General features: G+C 44.2%; 1 protein-coding gene across 1 annotated transcript in view; it reads left to right on the top strand.

The window, feature by feature from the left end:
* The window catches only part of ARHGEF39 (Rho guanine nucleotide exchange factor 39), a gene marked incomplete at its 3' end in the record, with an annotated part of 236,846 nt that overhangs the window by 136,602 nt on the left and 82,157 nt on the right, over nt 1-18,087 (top strand). The window contains exon 6 of the mRNA XM_088462882.1: nt 5,055-5,125. Within this exon, the coding sequence (XP_088319008.1) occupies nt 5,055-5,125 (71 nt within the window). The remainder of the gene's footprint in view (nt 1-5,054; nt 5,126-18,087) is intronic.

The raw sequence follows: 18,087 nt of genomic DNA, 5'->3' as shown, positions 1-18,087 counted from the left end.
TTTACTCCGAGGGGTTTGTCCCAGCAGTCTGTGGTGTCGTCACCCATGCAGGGGTTCCCACGACAATTGGTGGTACCCCACAGTCTCCCTATTTCCCCGCTTCCGGGTTCTCAGGAGCCAGCGTGGGTTAACTCCCTGACGAGTTCTGTACAGCACTTGTCGGATGTGTTGCAAGGGGAGTCTGTGATGCGGCCTCATAAAAGGCCGGTGGCGTCTCTGTCCGCTCCTTATGAGGATGACGAAGGGACGTCTGATGATGGGGAGATTCTGGATCCTTACGATCAGGAACCTCTCCATACTAAGGACGCTGATGCTAAGTCCAAAGTATATATTCCTGGACTTATTCGGGCGGTCCGCACAGCCTTGGTGATTGAGGACGAAGTTCCCCCAGCGGCTAAATCTAAGTATGCCTTTTTCAAAGATGTGAAGGGCGATGCCACAGTCTTTCCTCTTTCGGGTCAGTTGGTGGACCATTTAGAGGAGGCGTGGAAACAACCTGGCAAAAGATACCAGCCGCAGAGACGCCTGGCGGTGGCTTATCCGTTCGCGGATAATTATTTTGCTAAGTGGGAATCCCCTACACAGGTGGATTCTCACGTGACCCGTCTTGTCCGTAGTGCCACATTGCCGATGCCATCCATGTCCTCCCTTAAGGATGCTACGGACCGCAAGGTAGAAATCTGCCTGAAGTCCGCTTATTCCCTTGCAGGGGGGGCAGCACGGCCGGCTATGGCCATTTGCTGGGTTGCCAGAGCGATGGAGCGCTGGGCGGATTCATTAGAGGCTTCTTTTGAATCCGACTGTCCGGCCGAACAGGCGGAGTTGATTGGCAATCTCCGTGATTCGGCCACCTACATCAACGAGGCGGCTCTAGACATTAGTACTCTGGTGTCTAGAATTTCTTCAGCAGCGGTAGCTGCTCGTCGCACCTTGTGGCTGCGATCCTGGAAGGCGGACGCAGATTCCAAGAAAGGTCTGGAAGCGTTGCCGTTTACCGGAGAAGTTCTCTTCGGTCCGGATCTGGATAAGATTGTGGCCACGCTGGCGGCAGCCAAATCTGCTTGTCTCCCGTCGGCCGCTGCTCCTTCTGGTTCGGGACCATCGTCCTTTCGGTCATCTAGGGCCCAGGGCAGGCCCAAACCACAGTCGTTTCCTCGACAGGCTGGCCCTAAGAAATCGGTCAAGCCCCGGAAGCAGGCATGGAGTACCAGACGTCCGGCCCCCAAGCCAGATGACAAGCCTGCGGCCTGACGGTCCGGGCCTCCCTTTGGGGGATCCCAGGGTGGGAGGCCGCCTGCTACAGTTCGCCCAGTGTTGGTCGACCACTACGACAGACACTTGGGTTCTGGAGGTGGTTTCCCACGGATACGCCCTCTCCTTCCGGCACAGACCCCCGGCTCGCTTCTTCACCACGGGTCTCCCATCAGACCGGAACAAGGCTACGGAGCTGCGGAAGGTATTGCACACTATGCTCCAGGCTGGAGTTATAGTGGCTGTTCCATTCTCCCAGAGGGGCCAGGGTTTCTATTCAAATCTATTTTTGGTACAGAAACCCAATGGGTCATATCGTCCGATTCTCAACCTCAAAGCACTCAACAAGTCTTTGCGGGTCCCGAAGTTTCGGATGGAGACCCTACGGTCCATCATTCTGGCGCTGGAACCTGGGGACTACTTGGTGTCATTGGACATACAGGACGCTTACCTGCATGTCCCTATTCTTTGGCGCCATCAACAGTTCCTCAGGTTTGCAATCCGCAGCGACCACTTCCAGTTTCGGGCGTTACCTTTTGGCCTGGCAACAGCACCACGTGTTTTCACCAAGGTGATGGCGGTCATGGCGGCTTCTCTGCGGCTGCAGGGAGTCCGCATGTTGCCGTATTTGGACGACCTGTTATTGGTGGCAGGATCTCCAGAGCTCCTGTTACGCCACTTGGACCTGACCATTGCACTGCTGCAACGGCACGGCTGGCTAATCAACTGGCAGAAGTCCACTCTAATCCCGTCTCGGAGGATTCTGCATCTTGGAGCCTTATTGGACTCGGGACAGCAAAGGATCTTCGTGACGGAGGACAAGATCTCTGCTTTACAGTCAAGGGTGCGCAGTTGCCTGCACAGCCGCCGGGTGTCCTTACACTCGGCGATGAGGTTACTGGGCTCCATGGTGTCGGTGTTCGACATGGTGGAATACGCCCAGTTTCACTCCAGACCTCTGCAGCACCTGATCCTGTCCAAGTGGAACGGGCTGACTCAGTCTTTGAAGTCCCAGACGATTGTGCTCACCCAGGAGGTTCGCCTGTCCCTTGCGTGGTGGTTACAGACGACCCACCTCAACAAGGGACGTCCGTTCTGGGTTCCAAATTGGGTCCTGTTGACAACGGACGCCAGTCTTCGGGGCTGGGGAGCAGTTTCGGGTCCACACTTGTTCCAGGGCAGGTGGACGCCGACAGAAGCGGAGCTTCCAATAAATATCTTGGAACTCCGTGCGGTCTTCAATGCTCTCCAGCAGGCACAGCGGTTTCTCCAGGGTCGCCCGGTGCAGGTCCAGTCGGACAACGCTACCACCGTGGCCTACATAAACAGGCAAGGAGGAACTCGCAGTCGGGCGGCTCTCGTAGAGGTCTCTCGGATCCTGGTTTGGGCGGAGCGCAATCTTCCGGCCATATCAGCGGTCTTCATCCCGGGAGTGCTAAATTGGGAGGCGGACTTTCTAAGTCGCCAGGACGTTCATCCGGGGGAATGGTCCCTGCACCCGGACGTTTTTCAACTACTGGTGGACAGGTGGGGTCTTCCAGAAATCGACCTCATGGCGTCCCGGCACAACAACAAGTTGCCGGTGTACGGGTCTCGCACAAGAGACGAAGGGGCGTCTCTGGTGGATGCTCTGTCCGTCCGGTGGACGTTCCGGTTCGCATACCTGTTCCCTCCGGTCTCCCTTCTTCCACGGGTAATCCGGAAATTCAAACAGGAAGGAGGGACGCTCCTGTTGATAGCTCCCGCGTGGCCCAGACGGCACTGGTTCTCAGACCTTCAGGGTCTGTCCGTGGACAGTCCTCTGCGGTTGCCGCTACGACCGGACCTTCTGTCTCAGGGTCCTTGCCTTCACCCGGACCTGACTCGGCTGTCTTTGACGGCGTGGCTGTTGAGACGGCCATGCTGAGGTCCCGGGGGTTTTCCAGCTCTGTGGTGCGTACCATGTTACGAGCTCGGAAACCGTCTTCCGCGAGGATATACCATCGCGTGTGGCATACGTTCTTCCAGTGGTGTCGACCGAGAGGTTATGCACCGCGGGAGTTTTGTCTGTCTCGGATTCTCGCCTTCCTGCAAGCGGGACTAGATCATGGGCTTCGCCTTGCTTCTTTGAAGGTACAGGTTTCGGCCCTATCTGTCTGGTTTCACCGTAGGATTGCTACAATCCCGGATGTGCGCACCTTTATGCAGGGTGTTCTCCGCATTCAGCCGCCCTTTGTTCCACCTGTGGCGCCTTGGGATTTGGCTGTAGTCCTGAGGGCTCTCCAAGGACCGCCGTTTGAACCACTGGGCTCAGTGGATCTTAAATGGCTAACAGCTAAGACTGTTTTCCTTCTGGCCATTGCTTCGGCCAGACGTGTTTCTGAGTTAGGGGCTCTTTCTTGTAGACCCCCTTTCTTGGTTTTTTATGGGAACAGGGCAGTGCTCCGCACTCGGCCCGAGTTTCTTCCCAAAGTTGTTTCCCGGTTTCATGTTAACGAGGAAATAGTTGTTCCGGCCTTTAACTCACCGGGTCTTTCCGTGGGTGAGGCCTCTTTGGATGTTGTGCGGGCCTTAAGGACTTATGTTGACCGCACTTCTTCGTTTAGGAAGTCGGACGCTTTGTTTGTCCTCTATGGCTTCCGTAAAAAGGGTTGGCCTGCTTCAAAGCAAACTTTGGCAGCCTGGATCCGTATGGCTATTTCTGAAGCTTATCTTCATGAAGGCCTACCGGTCCCTCCTTCTCTGAAGGCTCATTCCACTAGGTCTGTGGGTCCTTCGTGGGCAGCTCGACGTGGTGCCTCGGCAGTTCAGATCTGCAAGGCTGCTACGTGGTCTTCTGTCCATACCTTCGTGAGGTATTACAGGTTTGACACCTTCGCCTCTCAGGATGCTTCCTTCGGGCGGCGGATTCTCCTTTCTGCACAGGAGCGTCCCCACCCTTAAAGGATACTGCTTTGGGACATCCCCAAGGTATCCTGTGGATACCCTATGGACCCTGAAGTAGAAAATATGAGATATGGTAAGAACTTACCCTTGTTATCTCTTTTTCTACGAAGTCCATAGGGTTCCACAGGACTCCCGCCCTGTCGCACCTGTGCTGCAGATGGGCTTTGCTCTGGTCACCGGTTTTCCGTCTCCCTCTGGTGAGAATGTGATTCTTGTATGTGTCCAGATCTTTGTTCTCTCTCTTCCTTCTCCTCCTCCGGCCTATGGCTTGGTAACTAACTGAGGTGCCTTGGCCCGGGGGCGGGGTATAGGAGGGGGACCTAGTGCATCCTGGGAGGCTGAAAGCTTAACTCTTTGGTGCCCTGCGACTGACGTCACACCTATACCCCAAGGTGTCCTGTGGAACCCTATGGACTTCGTAGAAATAGAGATAACAAGGGTAAGTTCTTACCATATCTCATATTATCTACCTACTACAATATTTATAGGACTTTGGACATGTGCTGTGGAACAGGGCAGTGAACCCTGTCTTGGAAAGCTGGTTGTGTCCTGTATATAACACGTCTGTGCTGGGAGACATGGAGGCACAGTGGAGAGCACATGGTTATTGCATTGTCTTTATATCCGCTTACACCTCACCATGACCTGTAGTAGTTTAGTGACACACAAATGATGAGAGAGATGTGATCACTGGGAGTTCCGGTGTCATTCGGTCACATTACAGTGTAAGAAGCAAAATATGTTATATGGAGAATGTTACTGTGATTTCATAAAACCAAATGTCATTCTGCTTCAGTCTTATCAAGCTAATAAGTGATTTACGACTTGACTTAGCACATTGGTCCTAGTGAATAGCAATCCTGTTGATTTCTTTTCAGATATAAACATTATCTCCTAGATCTAGTGGATAATTCGTTTCCCGGAAATGCTGACGCTTTGCAGCTTAATCGTAAGTATAAGTTTACTTTCAGAATATATTGCAGCCATTTATAGACACTTTGGTACACCTATTAAAGCTAGTATGGCTTACTGAATGCATGGCTCTTACCCACTCACCATACGCCAATTATCCCAGGTTACTGAATGCATGGCTCTTACCCACTCACCATACGCCAATTATCCCAGGTTACTGAATGCATGGCTCTTACCCACTCACCTCACCATACATCGGATATCCCAGGTTACTGAATGCATGGCTCTTACCCACTCACCATACGACAATTATCCCAGGTTACTGAATGCATGGCTCTTACCCACTCACCATACGCCAATTATCCCAGGTTACTGAATGCATGGCTCTTACCCACTCACCATACGCCAATATCCCAGGTTACTGAATGCATGGCTCTTACCCACTCACCTCCTCACCATACATCGGATATCCCAGGTTACTGAATGCATGGCTCTTACCCACTCACCTCCTCACCATACATCGGATATCCCAGGTTACTGAATGCATGGCTCTTACCCACTCACCTCCTCACCAGATCTCCAATATCCCAGGTTACTGAATGCATGGCTCTTAACCACTCACCATACGCCAATTATCCCAGGTTACTGAATGCATGGCTCTTACCCACTCACCTCCTCACCAGATCTCCGATATCCCAGGTTACTGAATGTATGTCTCTTACCCACTCACCTCCTCACCAGATCTCCGATATCCCAGGTTACTGAATGCATGTCTCTTACCCACTCACCTCACCATACATCGGATATCCCAGGTTACTGAATGCATGTCTCTTACCCACTCACCATACGCCAATTATCCCAGGTTACTGAATGCATGGCTCTTACCCACTCACCTCCTCACCAGACCTCAGATATCCCAGGTTACTGAATGCATGGCTCTTACCCACTCACCATACGCCAATTATCCCAGGTTACTGAATGCATGGCTCTTACCCACTCACCTCCTCACCATACATCAGATATCCCAGGTTACTGAATGCATGGCTCTTACCCACTCACCTCCTCACCATACATCGGATATCCCAGGTTACTGAATGCATGGCTCTTACCCACTCACCTCCTCACCAGATCTCCGATATCCCAGGTTACTGAATGCATGTCTCTTACCCACTCACCTCCTCACCAGACCTCAGATATCCCAGGTTACTGAATGCATGTCTCTTACCCACTCACCTCCTCACCAGACCTCAGATATCCCAGGTTACTGAATGCATGGCTCTTAACCACTCACCATACGCCAATTATCCCAGGTTACTGAATGCATGGCTCTTACCCACTCACCTCCTCACCATACATCAGATATCCCAGGTTACTGAATGCATGGCTCTTACCCACTCACCTTCTCACCATACATCAGATATCCCAGGTTACTGAATGCATGGCTCTTACCCACTCACCTCCTCACCATACATCGGATATCCCAGGTTACTGAATGCATGGCTCTTACCCACTCACCTCCTCACCATACATCAGATATCCCAGGTTACTGAATGCATGGCTCTTACCCACTCACCTTCTCACCATACATCAGATATCCCAGGTTACTGAATGCATGGCTCTTACCCACTCACCTTCTCATCATACATCAGATATCCCAGGTTACTGAATGCATGGCTCTTACCCACTCACCACCTCACCATACGTAATTTCCCAGGTTACTGAATGCATGGCTCTTACACACTCACCTCCTCACCAGACCTCAGATATCCCAGGTTTGTTTTTACTTATTTGTGAGAGCTGCTTATTGAAGCGTGCACTAGCACTGAGTTCAGAGTTTTTGTTGATTAAATGTCCCTTATCTCTCTTCTATGTTACACTGTAGTGTGAATATGAAAAGTTAGGCAAATTCTAAAATTGTTTATACAGCGGCAACGGCTTCCCTGAGAGCCAGTCTAGACTCTTGTCAGTGTCAAAAAGGCAATTGAGAGGTGACTTGAATAATTTTTTGAGGGTGTAATATATCAGATTAAAATCAGAATTGCTAACTTTAATAGACCATATTTGTGATAACTCTAGATACTTGACTTTGGCTTCTGACTCGGGAGGTGGGTGCATAGTTTTAGGGAATTCTGTAGTCCAGAGGTTCACAAACGTGGTCCTCAAGGCTCCCCATCAGTTAAGGTGCATACACACACGACGATTTTTTGAACGATTATCGTTAACGATATCGTTTAATCGTTGAAAACATCGTTCACTTTCTGAGTGAAAACGATGAACAATTATCGTTCATGGGCGTTCACGTTTGTAGTTTGTAGTTCAGTCAGACCTGCCAACTCAACGATTTTCATTAAGTTAATATGCAAGAATCGTTTGTAGTTCAAAAAAAATCGTTCATTACACAAAGATACACAGACATCACCAAACCATCGATAGACCCATTGTATCAGGGATAGGAAGTCTCACTGAACAAGCAAGTATATTCGTGGACAGATACCTCCGACATCATGTGTGTTCTCTACACTTCTATCTGCAAGACACCTCAGATGTTCTAAGGAAACTACATGTTGTCCGTTTGGATAAAGATCAATTCCTAGTTACTCTGGATGTGGAATCACTCTACACGAGTATAGGACATCGTGAAGGTATCGCTGCGGTGAAATATTTTCTCAACACAGAAGGCATGGATGATTTTCATGATTCATCTTGGAAATCCTTGAGTTTATCCTCTTTAGGAATTATTTCACATTTGATGACAGATTCTACCTGCAGATCCGAGGAACAGCGATGGGCGTGGCTTGTGCGCCCATGTATGCCAACCTGTTCCTCGGATGGTGGGAGAGGGAATCTGTCTTCAGGGAAGAGAACGAAAATTTCACTAATAATGTAGCCATGTAGCTACATTATATAGATGACATACTCATGATATGGCAAGGTTCGGAAGAAGAGCTCCACCACTTTATCTCAATTTTAAATACTAATGAACTAAACCTGAGATTAACCTATACCCAGAGTAAGTCGATGGCTAATTTCCTTGATCTCAAACTCATTTTAGACCATCAGGGTAACATTACAACAGAGCTTTATAGGAAAGAAACGGCAACCAAAAGCGTATTAAATCACGACAGCTCTCATCTTCCATCAACGGTCAGGAATATACCCAAAAGGAGAGTTTATGCGTCTTAGACGCAATTGTTCTGAAGGAGATGTTTACTTAACGAAGAGCGAACATGTCAGATTGGGGATCAGAGGAGGTGATTTAAATAAAACACTGTTACAAAGAGAAAGTCAGTGGATCTTCAGATTAAATACTGTAACTCCCTATGGATTAAATGAAGGAAACTACAGTGCATTCCTGTAGTGTCTCTTTAGAATAATTCATTTTTTCCACCCATATCACATGTAACATTCTTTATATCTGAGTTTGCCTTTATTCGTCAATACACACGTCATTCAAATTCATTACAATTTTATTCCAATTTCTCTATGAATCTAGTTGTAACTTGCATTACAAACCTGATCTTTCGCATTTACCTTCATAAGTACACATGCACATGTGACTGCGCGGATACATGTATGTTCATATGGATATGGGCAGATGGGTACACACATATGTATATCAGTGTTCACTCTAGCTTCGGCGGCAGGCAGGGCGCCGGAGCTAGAGAGGACAATTATGTGCGTTCGTCCAAAAAGGGGGCGTGGTCATGAAAAGGGGCGTGTCTATAAGACCCATCCCCTTTTCGTCATACTTGGGTGCGTGCCCGGCACTTACGGACACGCCAGGCAGTCCCCAAGCACTGCAGACAGGGAGAATAGATGCCGGGCGCATGCGCCCGGCGTCTATTCTCTGGCGGTGACCGGGTCACCGCACATTTCTCCACCCGCGGGACACTGCGTCCCGCGGGTGAGGACGGCACCCGCAGGCTGTGAGGGCAGGGCGCTTTTTGCCCTCCAGAAGGAGGGCAGGGCACCGTGCCCCGCTAAAACAACCTCGCTGGAACGCTATATATTACACTAACTTTATTCGCCATTATTTTATATTAACTTTCATCATATTTATTCACGTCAGATCATCACTTTATATTCGTGAAAATGAATATAATCACATTTTTTATAACTAACAGTTACTTTATTTTCTATATATGCCTATCACTCTAATATCCTCCACATGAAAATCATATCTAATTATATTAATTGTATTATGTTTACCCCATTTATTATATATATATTTATATATATATATATATATATTTATATATATATATATATATATACACACATACACACACACACACAAATCCTGGAAAGCCGGCACTCCCCAATCACAACAGCAATGGCCGCAGGTGCTCCACTCCAATAAGGTATATATATAGGCAGCACAATGAGTGGCACTCTGGCGGACTTGGCAATAATACAACACCACACACAGGTCCAGTGGTCAATGTTTCGGATTATACTCCGTCTTCAGGACAATGTAAAGGCAAATGAAATATGCAATACATGTATAAATACTAAAGTGAACACTCGCCATAGCGAATCCCGCACGATCAGCGCCGCCGCCGGGCCCAGTTCTCCAACACTTCCGGATCCTCGTCACATCCGGGACACGTGATTGTAGTCCGTCTGCCGAAAACCGGAAGTGGAGTCATGGTAACCCTGCACCGCCGCGTCATCTCGTTGCTATGGAAACATACAAATAGACAGTGAAAAAACAAACATACATATAAATACATCAAAAGATCTCGTGTGTAAAAAGACATCCTCTAATGGTTAAATCAGCGGACAGTAATAATAAAGCCAGCATAAGGTAAAGCACAGCGCCAAAGGCGACTATAGAGACAACTAATTAAATCCCAGAAAGGGTGAAAACAAATTTAGTGGATGCGCAGACTCATACAGATGATCTGAAAGTAAAGCTAACAGAGACCTATATACAGACATCAACTTCTTCATAGAGTTGTTATCATTGACACTAACTAGGAATTTCTTTCTATTCAATGGTACATTTTACCTACAGCGTACGGGGTGTGCGATGGGTTCGAACGTCGCACCCTCGTACGCTAATTCCTACATGTTTTCTGTTGAACGACGGCTATTTATGAATTCCTCTATGGGCCGTAAGATCTACTTCTATTCACGCTATATTGATGACGTGTTGTTATTTTGGACTGGTACAAAAGAAGAATTTGAGTCTCATCTTCAAAATATCAATGCCAATGAAGAGTGTCCCATCAAGTTTACCTATCAAATGAGTCAATCTAATGTCCACTTTCTTGATGTGGATATATTTTTGGACAATGACGGGATCAGTACTAAAATATTTCAGAAAGAAACAGATCGCAATACTTTGTTGTTAGCTCAAAGCCACCAGCCACCATCCACCATCCCTCATCCACCATCCACCATCAGAGGTCAGCCATTCTCACAACTGTTGAGAACCAAAAGAATTCCCAGCAATCCGAATGATTTGGACGTTGCTATGGATAATATGGTCACCAAGTTTCAAGAAAGAGGATACTCTAATTCCTTACTCAATGAGGCTAAGATGAAAGTGTCTAGTATTTCACGTAATGATACTTTACTAAAATCTAGCTCCTCTAAGAGGGAGAAGAAAATGGAGGATAGAATTTTTTGGACACATAAGTTCAATACAGCTGATAACATCATCATGGATACCACTAAACTACTATGGCCTATCATTCAACACGATAAGGATTTGAAACAGCTAAAGCATATGAATATTATGTCTTGCTATACCCGAGGAAGAAACATTAGAGACTGGTTAGTACGCACCGACATCTGATAACGGAGATCCTCTAATGCTCGGATGAAGACCGGTGGGTGCTATAAGTGCTTAGGCTGCACCACTTGCAGTTTTATGATCCAATCTAGGCACTTTTCTCACCCGCATTCGGGCCGTAAATATACTATACACTATCCGCTTACGTGTACCAGTACCTTTATAGTGTATCTCATTAAGTGCCCATGCGGCTTATGCTACATTGGGAAGACCATTAGATCTTTCAAAGAACGGATGGGACAGCACCGTTCCGCCATTCGAGCAGCTTTGAATAATAAAGATATAGACCAACCTGTTGCAAAACACTTTGCAGCTGCCAAACACAGTCTTGCATCTTTAAGATATATTATTATAGATCAAGTTCAAGAAAACTGCAGAGGTGGTGATCGAGGGAAAACCTATTGCAACTTGAAACACAATGGATTTGGCGATTGGATACGGTCAGACCAAGGGGTTTGAATGAACAATTGTCGTTTAATATGTTTTTTTGATATAATCCTCAGATTGCTACATTTCACACTGAGACTCTCTTCATATTGGTATATATAGGTCTCTGTTAGCTTTACTTTCAGATCATCTGTATGAGTCTGCGCATCCACTAATTTGTTTTCACGCTTTCTGGGATTTAATTAGTTGTCTCTATAGTCGCCTTTGGCGCTGTGCTTTACCTTATGCTGGCTTTATTACTGTCCGCTGATTTAACCATTAGAGGATGTCTTTTTACACACGAGATCTTTTGATGTATTTATATGTATGTTTGTTTTTTCACTGTCTATTTGTATGTGTTTCCATAGCAACGAGATGACGCGGCGGTGCAGGGTTACCATGACTCCACTTCCGGTTTTCGGCAGACGGACTACAATCACGTGTCCCGGATGTGACGAGGATCCGGAAGTGTTAGAGAACTGGGCCCGGCGGCGGCGCTGATCGTGCGGGATTCGCTATGGTGAGTGTTCACTTTAGTATTTATACATGAATTGCATATTTCATTTGCCTTTACATTGTCCTGAAGACGGAGTATAATCCGAAACATTGACCACTGGACCTGTGTGTGGTGTTGTATTATTGCCAAGTCCGCCAGAGTGCCACTCATTGTGCTGCCTATATATATATATATATATATATATATATATATTCACAACATTATAATTATCTGCATCAAGTTGTCTTCTTTTTTTTATCTACACATACACAATATTATAGTTTTTCCCAGGATAAGGGATATGCACGTGTATGTGTGTACATGGGAATGCATACATTCATGCATACTGATTATATATGTGCATATCTTTATGTATTTACATTCCCTATTTTACAAACCGCTAACAGCTCGATTTATACTTGGATATATATTTACACATCTTCTCTCATTATATATTTTCATTGGAAAAAAATTTTTTTAGATAATTTCTAGGTTTACATATCAAATGTAATTTACATTCACACACATGCATGTGTACATACACGTGTGTATGGGTCTCCTACCGCTCTCAAATAGGCAATGCATTTAATACTTTGAAATGCAGCAACGTGTAATCAATCAACCGCTCTTGTTTTGTTTACAAATGTTAGTGAGCCATGCTCTTCTGCTGAGCACGTAGGGCGAATCTATACCGATTGGCTTATTATGTCCATCATAATACTTATGATTGGACGAACGCAAGATCCTTTCTAATTGGCTCTACAAAGTGCCAATCGTGAATTCTGTGTTTTCATTGGCCGCCGCCCGGATATATCCGGAATGAGCACAGGTTCCTTCAGGCCACCCATTGAGAGAGCCTCCTGGCGAAACGCGCATCTGGGCTACCATGCGGAACCTCCAGTGCACAGGGGGACTCTAGCTACAACTTTCTGACCACACAGGTATTTCTGGGGAAGAGTGCGGGATGCTCCCCTCCTCTGTCCCTGCGCTGTGATATCACATCAGGGCACAGTAGGGATTTCCCTCCTCCCTGCACTCAATCAGTGTGATAGGGAACCTCCAGGACCGCTCACTCACAGCTCACTGAGTACTATACACACACTGTGAGGAGCAGCATACTGGAGATTTTTCCCTTTTTTTCTTCACACACTATTCTATACTTTACTGTTCTCTCCGCACGTTTCTTGCTAAGACGCTCTCATTCTGCGGACGCATGTAAGTGGACCTGCACTGATCATACCAGATTCACTTGCCCAACGTACTGCACAACAGCAGATGCCTATATTCTTTTCATTCTATCTCTATGTATAGGGAGGGATCCGCTCACAGGGTGTTCTATACATACAGTAAGATAGCCTGCAGCAGCCATTCCTGCCATACACAATACAGAGACTTTCTGATTATATTTTCCAATTACTAAAAACCGAATTATTTGTTTATCCATTCATATCCTCATTTGGTAGTATTGCATACTGCATAGATGGCCATTCATATCCTCATTTGGTAGTATTGCATACTGCATAGATGGCCATTCATATCCTCATTTGGTAGTATTGCATACATAGATACTGCATAGATGGCCATTCATATCCTCATTTGGTAGTATTGCATACTGCATAGATGGCCATTCATATCCTCATTTGGTAGTATTGCATACATATATACTGCATAGATGGCCATTCATATCCTCATTTGGTAGTATTGCATACTGCATAGATGGCCATTCATATCCTCATTTGGTAGTATTGCATATATAGATACTGCATAGATGACCATTCATATCCTCATTTGGTAGTATTGCATACTGCACAGATAGCCATTCATATCCTCATTTGGTAGTATTGCATACTGCATAGATGGCCATTCATATCCTCATTTGGTAGTATTGCATACTGCATAGATGACCATTCATATCCTCAATTGGTAGTATTGCATACATATATACTGCATAGATGGCCATTCATATCCTCATTTGGTAGTATTGCATACTGCATAGATGGCCATTCATATCCTCATTTGGTAGTATTGCATACATAGATACTGCATAGATGACCATTCATATCCTCAATTGGTAGTATTGCATACATATATACTGCATAGATGGCCATTCATATCCTCATTTGGTAGTATTGCATACTGCATAGATGGCCATTCATATCCTCATTTGGTAGTATTGCATACTGCACAGATAGCCATTCATATCCTCATTTGGTAGTATTGCATACATAGATACTGCATAGATGGCCATTCATATCCTCATTTGGTAGTATTGCATACTGCATAGATATCCATTCATATCCTCATTTGGTAGTATTGCATACATAGATACTGCATAGATAGCCATTCATATCCTCATTTGGTAGTATTGCATACTGCATAGATGGCCATTCATATCCTCATTTGGTAGTATTGCATACATAGATACTGCATAGATAGCCATTCATATCCTCATTTGGTAGTATTGCATACTGCATAGATGGCCATTCATATCCTCATTTGGTAGTATTGCATACATAGATACTGCATAGATAGCCATTCATATCCTCATTTGGTAGTATTGCATACATAGATACTGCATAGATGGCCATTCATATCCTCATTTGGTAGTATTGCATACTGCATAGATAGCCATTCATATCCTCATTTGGTAGTATTGCATACTGCATAGATGGCCATTCATATCCTCATTTGGTAGTATTGCATACTGCATAGATGGCCATTCATATCCTCATTTGGTAGTATTGCATACTGCATAGATGGCCATTCATATCCTCATTTGGTAGTATTGCATACTGCATAGATGGCCATTCATATCCTCATTTGGTAGTATTGCATACATAGATACTGCATAGATAGCCATTCATATCCTCATTTGGTAGTATTGCATACTGCATAGATGGCCATTCATATCCTCATTTGGTAGTATTGCATACATAGATACTGCATAGATAGCCATTCATATCCTCATTTGGTAGTATTGCATACTGCATAGATAGCCATTCATATCCTCATTTGGTAGTATTGCATACTGCATAGATGGCCATTCATATCCTCATTTGGTAGTATTGCATACTGCATAGATGGCCATTCATATCCTCATTTGGTAGTATTGCATACTACATAGATGGCCATTCATATCCTCATTTGGTAGTATTGCATACATAGATACTGCATAGATGGCCATTCATATCCTCATTTGGTAGTATTGCATACTGCATAGATGGCCATTCATATCCTCATTTGGTAGTATTGCATACATAGATACTGCATAGATGGCCATTCATATCCTCATTTGGTAGTATTGCAAACTGCATAGATGGCCATTCATATCCTCATTTGGTAGTATTGCATACTGCATAGATAGCCATTCATATCCTCATTTGGTAGTATTGCATACTGCATAGATGGCCATTCATATCCTCATTTGGTAGTATTGTATACATATATACTGCATAGATGGCCATTCATATCCTCATTTGGTAGTATTGCATACTGCATAGATGGCCATTCATATCCTCATTTGGTAGTATTGCATACTGCATAGATGGCCATTCATATCCTCATTTGGTAGTATTGCATACTGCATAGATGGCCATTCATATCCTCATTTGGTAGTATTGCATACTGCATAGATGGCCATTCATATCCTCATTTGGTAGTATTGCATACTGCATAGATGGCCATTCATATCCTCATTTGGTAGTATTGCATACATAGATACTGCATAGATGACCATTCATATCCTCATTTGGTAGTATTGCATACATATATACTGCATAGATGGCCATTCATATCCTCATTTGGTAGTATTGCATACTGCATAGATGGCCATTCATATCCTCATTTGGTAGTATTGCATATATAGATACTGCATAGATGGCCATTCATATCCTCATTTGGTAGTATTGCATACATATATACTGCATAGATGGCCATTCATATCCTCATTTGGTAGTATTGCATACTGCATAGATAGCCATTCATATCCTCATTTGGTAGTATTGCATACTGCACAGATAGCCATTCATATCCTCATTTGGTAGTATTGCATACTGCATAGATAGCCATTCATATCCTCATTTGGTAGTATTGCATACTGCATAGATAGCCATTCATATCCTCATTTGGTAGTATTGCATACTGCATAGATAGCCATTCATATCCTCATTTGGTAGTATTGCATACTGCATAGATACTGCATAGATGACCATTCATATCCTCATTTGGTAGTATTGCATACTGCATAGATACTGCATAGATGGCCATTCATATCCTCATTTGGTAGTATTGCATACTGCATAGATACTGCATAGATGACCATTCATATCCTCATTTGGTAGTATTGCATACTGCATAGATGGCCATTCATATCCTCATTTGGTAGTATTGCATACTGCATAGATGGCCATTCATATCCTCATTTGGTAGTATTGCATACTGCATAGATGGCCATTCATATCCTCATTTGGTAGTATTGCATACATAGATACTGCATAGATAGCCATTCATATCCTCATTTGGTAGTATTGCATACATAGATACTGCATAGATGGCCATTCATATCCTCATTTGGTAGTATTGCATACTGCATAGATGGCCATTCATATCCTCATTTGGTAGTATTGCATACTGCATAGATAGCCATTCATATCCTCATTTGGTTGTATTGCATACATAGATACTGCATAGATGGCCATTCATATCCTCATTTGGTAGTATTGCATACTGCATAGATGGCCATTCATATCCTCATTTGGTAGTATTGCATACATAGATACTGCATAGATGGCCATTCATATCCTCATTTGGTAGTATTGCATACACAGATACTGCATAGATGGCCATTTATATCCTCATTTGGTAGTATTGCATACATAGATACTGCATAGATAGCCATTCATATCCTCATTTGGTAGTATTGCATACATAGATACTGCATAGATAGCCATTCATATCCTCATTTGGTAGTATTGCATACATAGATACTGCATAGATGACCATTCATATCCTCATTTGGTAGTATTGCATACTGCATAGATGGCCATTCATATCCTCATTTGGTAGTATTGCATACATATATACTGCATAGATGGCCATTCATATCCTCATTTGGTAGTATTGCATACTGCATAGATAGCCATTCATATCCTCATTTGGTAGTATTGCATACTGCATAGATAGCCATTCATATCCTCATTTGGTAGTATTGCATACTGCATAGATGGCCATTCATATCCTCATTTGGTAGTATTGCATACATAGATACTGCATAGATGGCCATTCATATCCTCATTTGGTAGTATTGCATACTGCATAGATAGCCATTCATATCCTCATTTGGTAGTATTGCATACATAGATACTGCATAGATAGCCATTCATATCCTCATTTGGTAGTATTGCATACTGCATAGATGGCCATTCATATCCTCATTTGGTAGTATTGCATACATAGATACTGCATAGATAGCCATTCATATCCTCATTTGGTAGTATTGCATACTGCATAGATGGCCATTCATATCCTCATTTGGTAGTATTGCATACATAGATACTGCATAGATAGCCATTCATATCCTCATTTGGTAGTATTGCATACATAGATACTGCATAGATGGCCATTCATATCCTCATTTGGTAGTATTGCATACTGCATAGATAGCCATTCATATCCTCATTTGGTAGTATTGCATACTGCATAGATGGCCATTCATATCCTCATTTGGTAGTATTGCATACTGCATAGATAGCCATTCATATCCTCATTTGGTAGTATTGCATACTGCATAGATAGCCATTCATATCCTCATTTGGTAGTATTGCATACATAGATACTGCATAGATGGCCATTCATATCCTCATTTGGTAGTATTGCATACTGCATAGATGGCCATTCATATCCTCATTTGGTAGTATTGCATACATAGATACTGCATAGATGGCCATTCATATCCTCATTTGGTAGTATTGCATACACAGATACTGCATAGATGGCCATTTATATCCTCATTTGGTAGTATTGCATACATAGATACTGCATAGATAGCCATTCATATCCTCATTTGGTAGTATTGCATACATAGATACTGCATAGATAGCCATTCATATCCTCATTTGGTAGTATTGCATACATAGATACTGCATAGATGGCCATTCATATCCTCATTTGGTAGTATTGCATACATATATACTGCATAGATGGCCATTCATATCCTCATTTGGTAGTATTGCATACTGCATAGATGACCATTCATATCCTCATTTGGTAGTATTGCATA

The sequence above is a fragment of the Taudactylus pleione genome, unplaced genomic scaffold (genome assembly GCF_031769625.1).
Source record: "Taudactylus pleione unplaced genomic scaffold, aTauple2 ptg001283l, whole genome shotgun sequence".
Classification (NCBI taxonomy): domain Eukaryota; kingdom Metazoa; phylum Chordata; class Amphibia; order Anura; family Myobatrachidae; genus Taudactylus; species Taudactylus pleione.
This window is presented reverse-complemented; position numbering and strand designations above follow the sequence as displayed.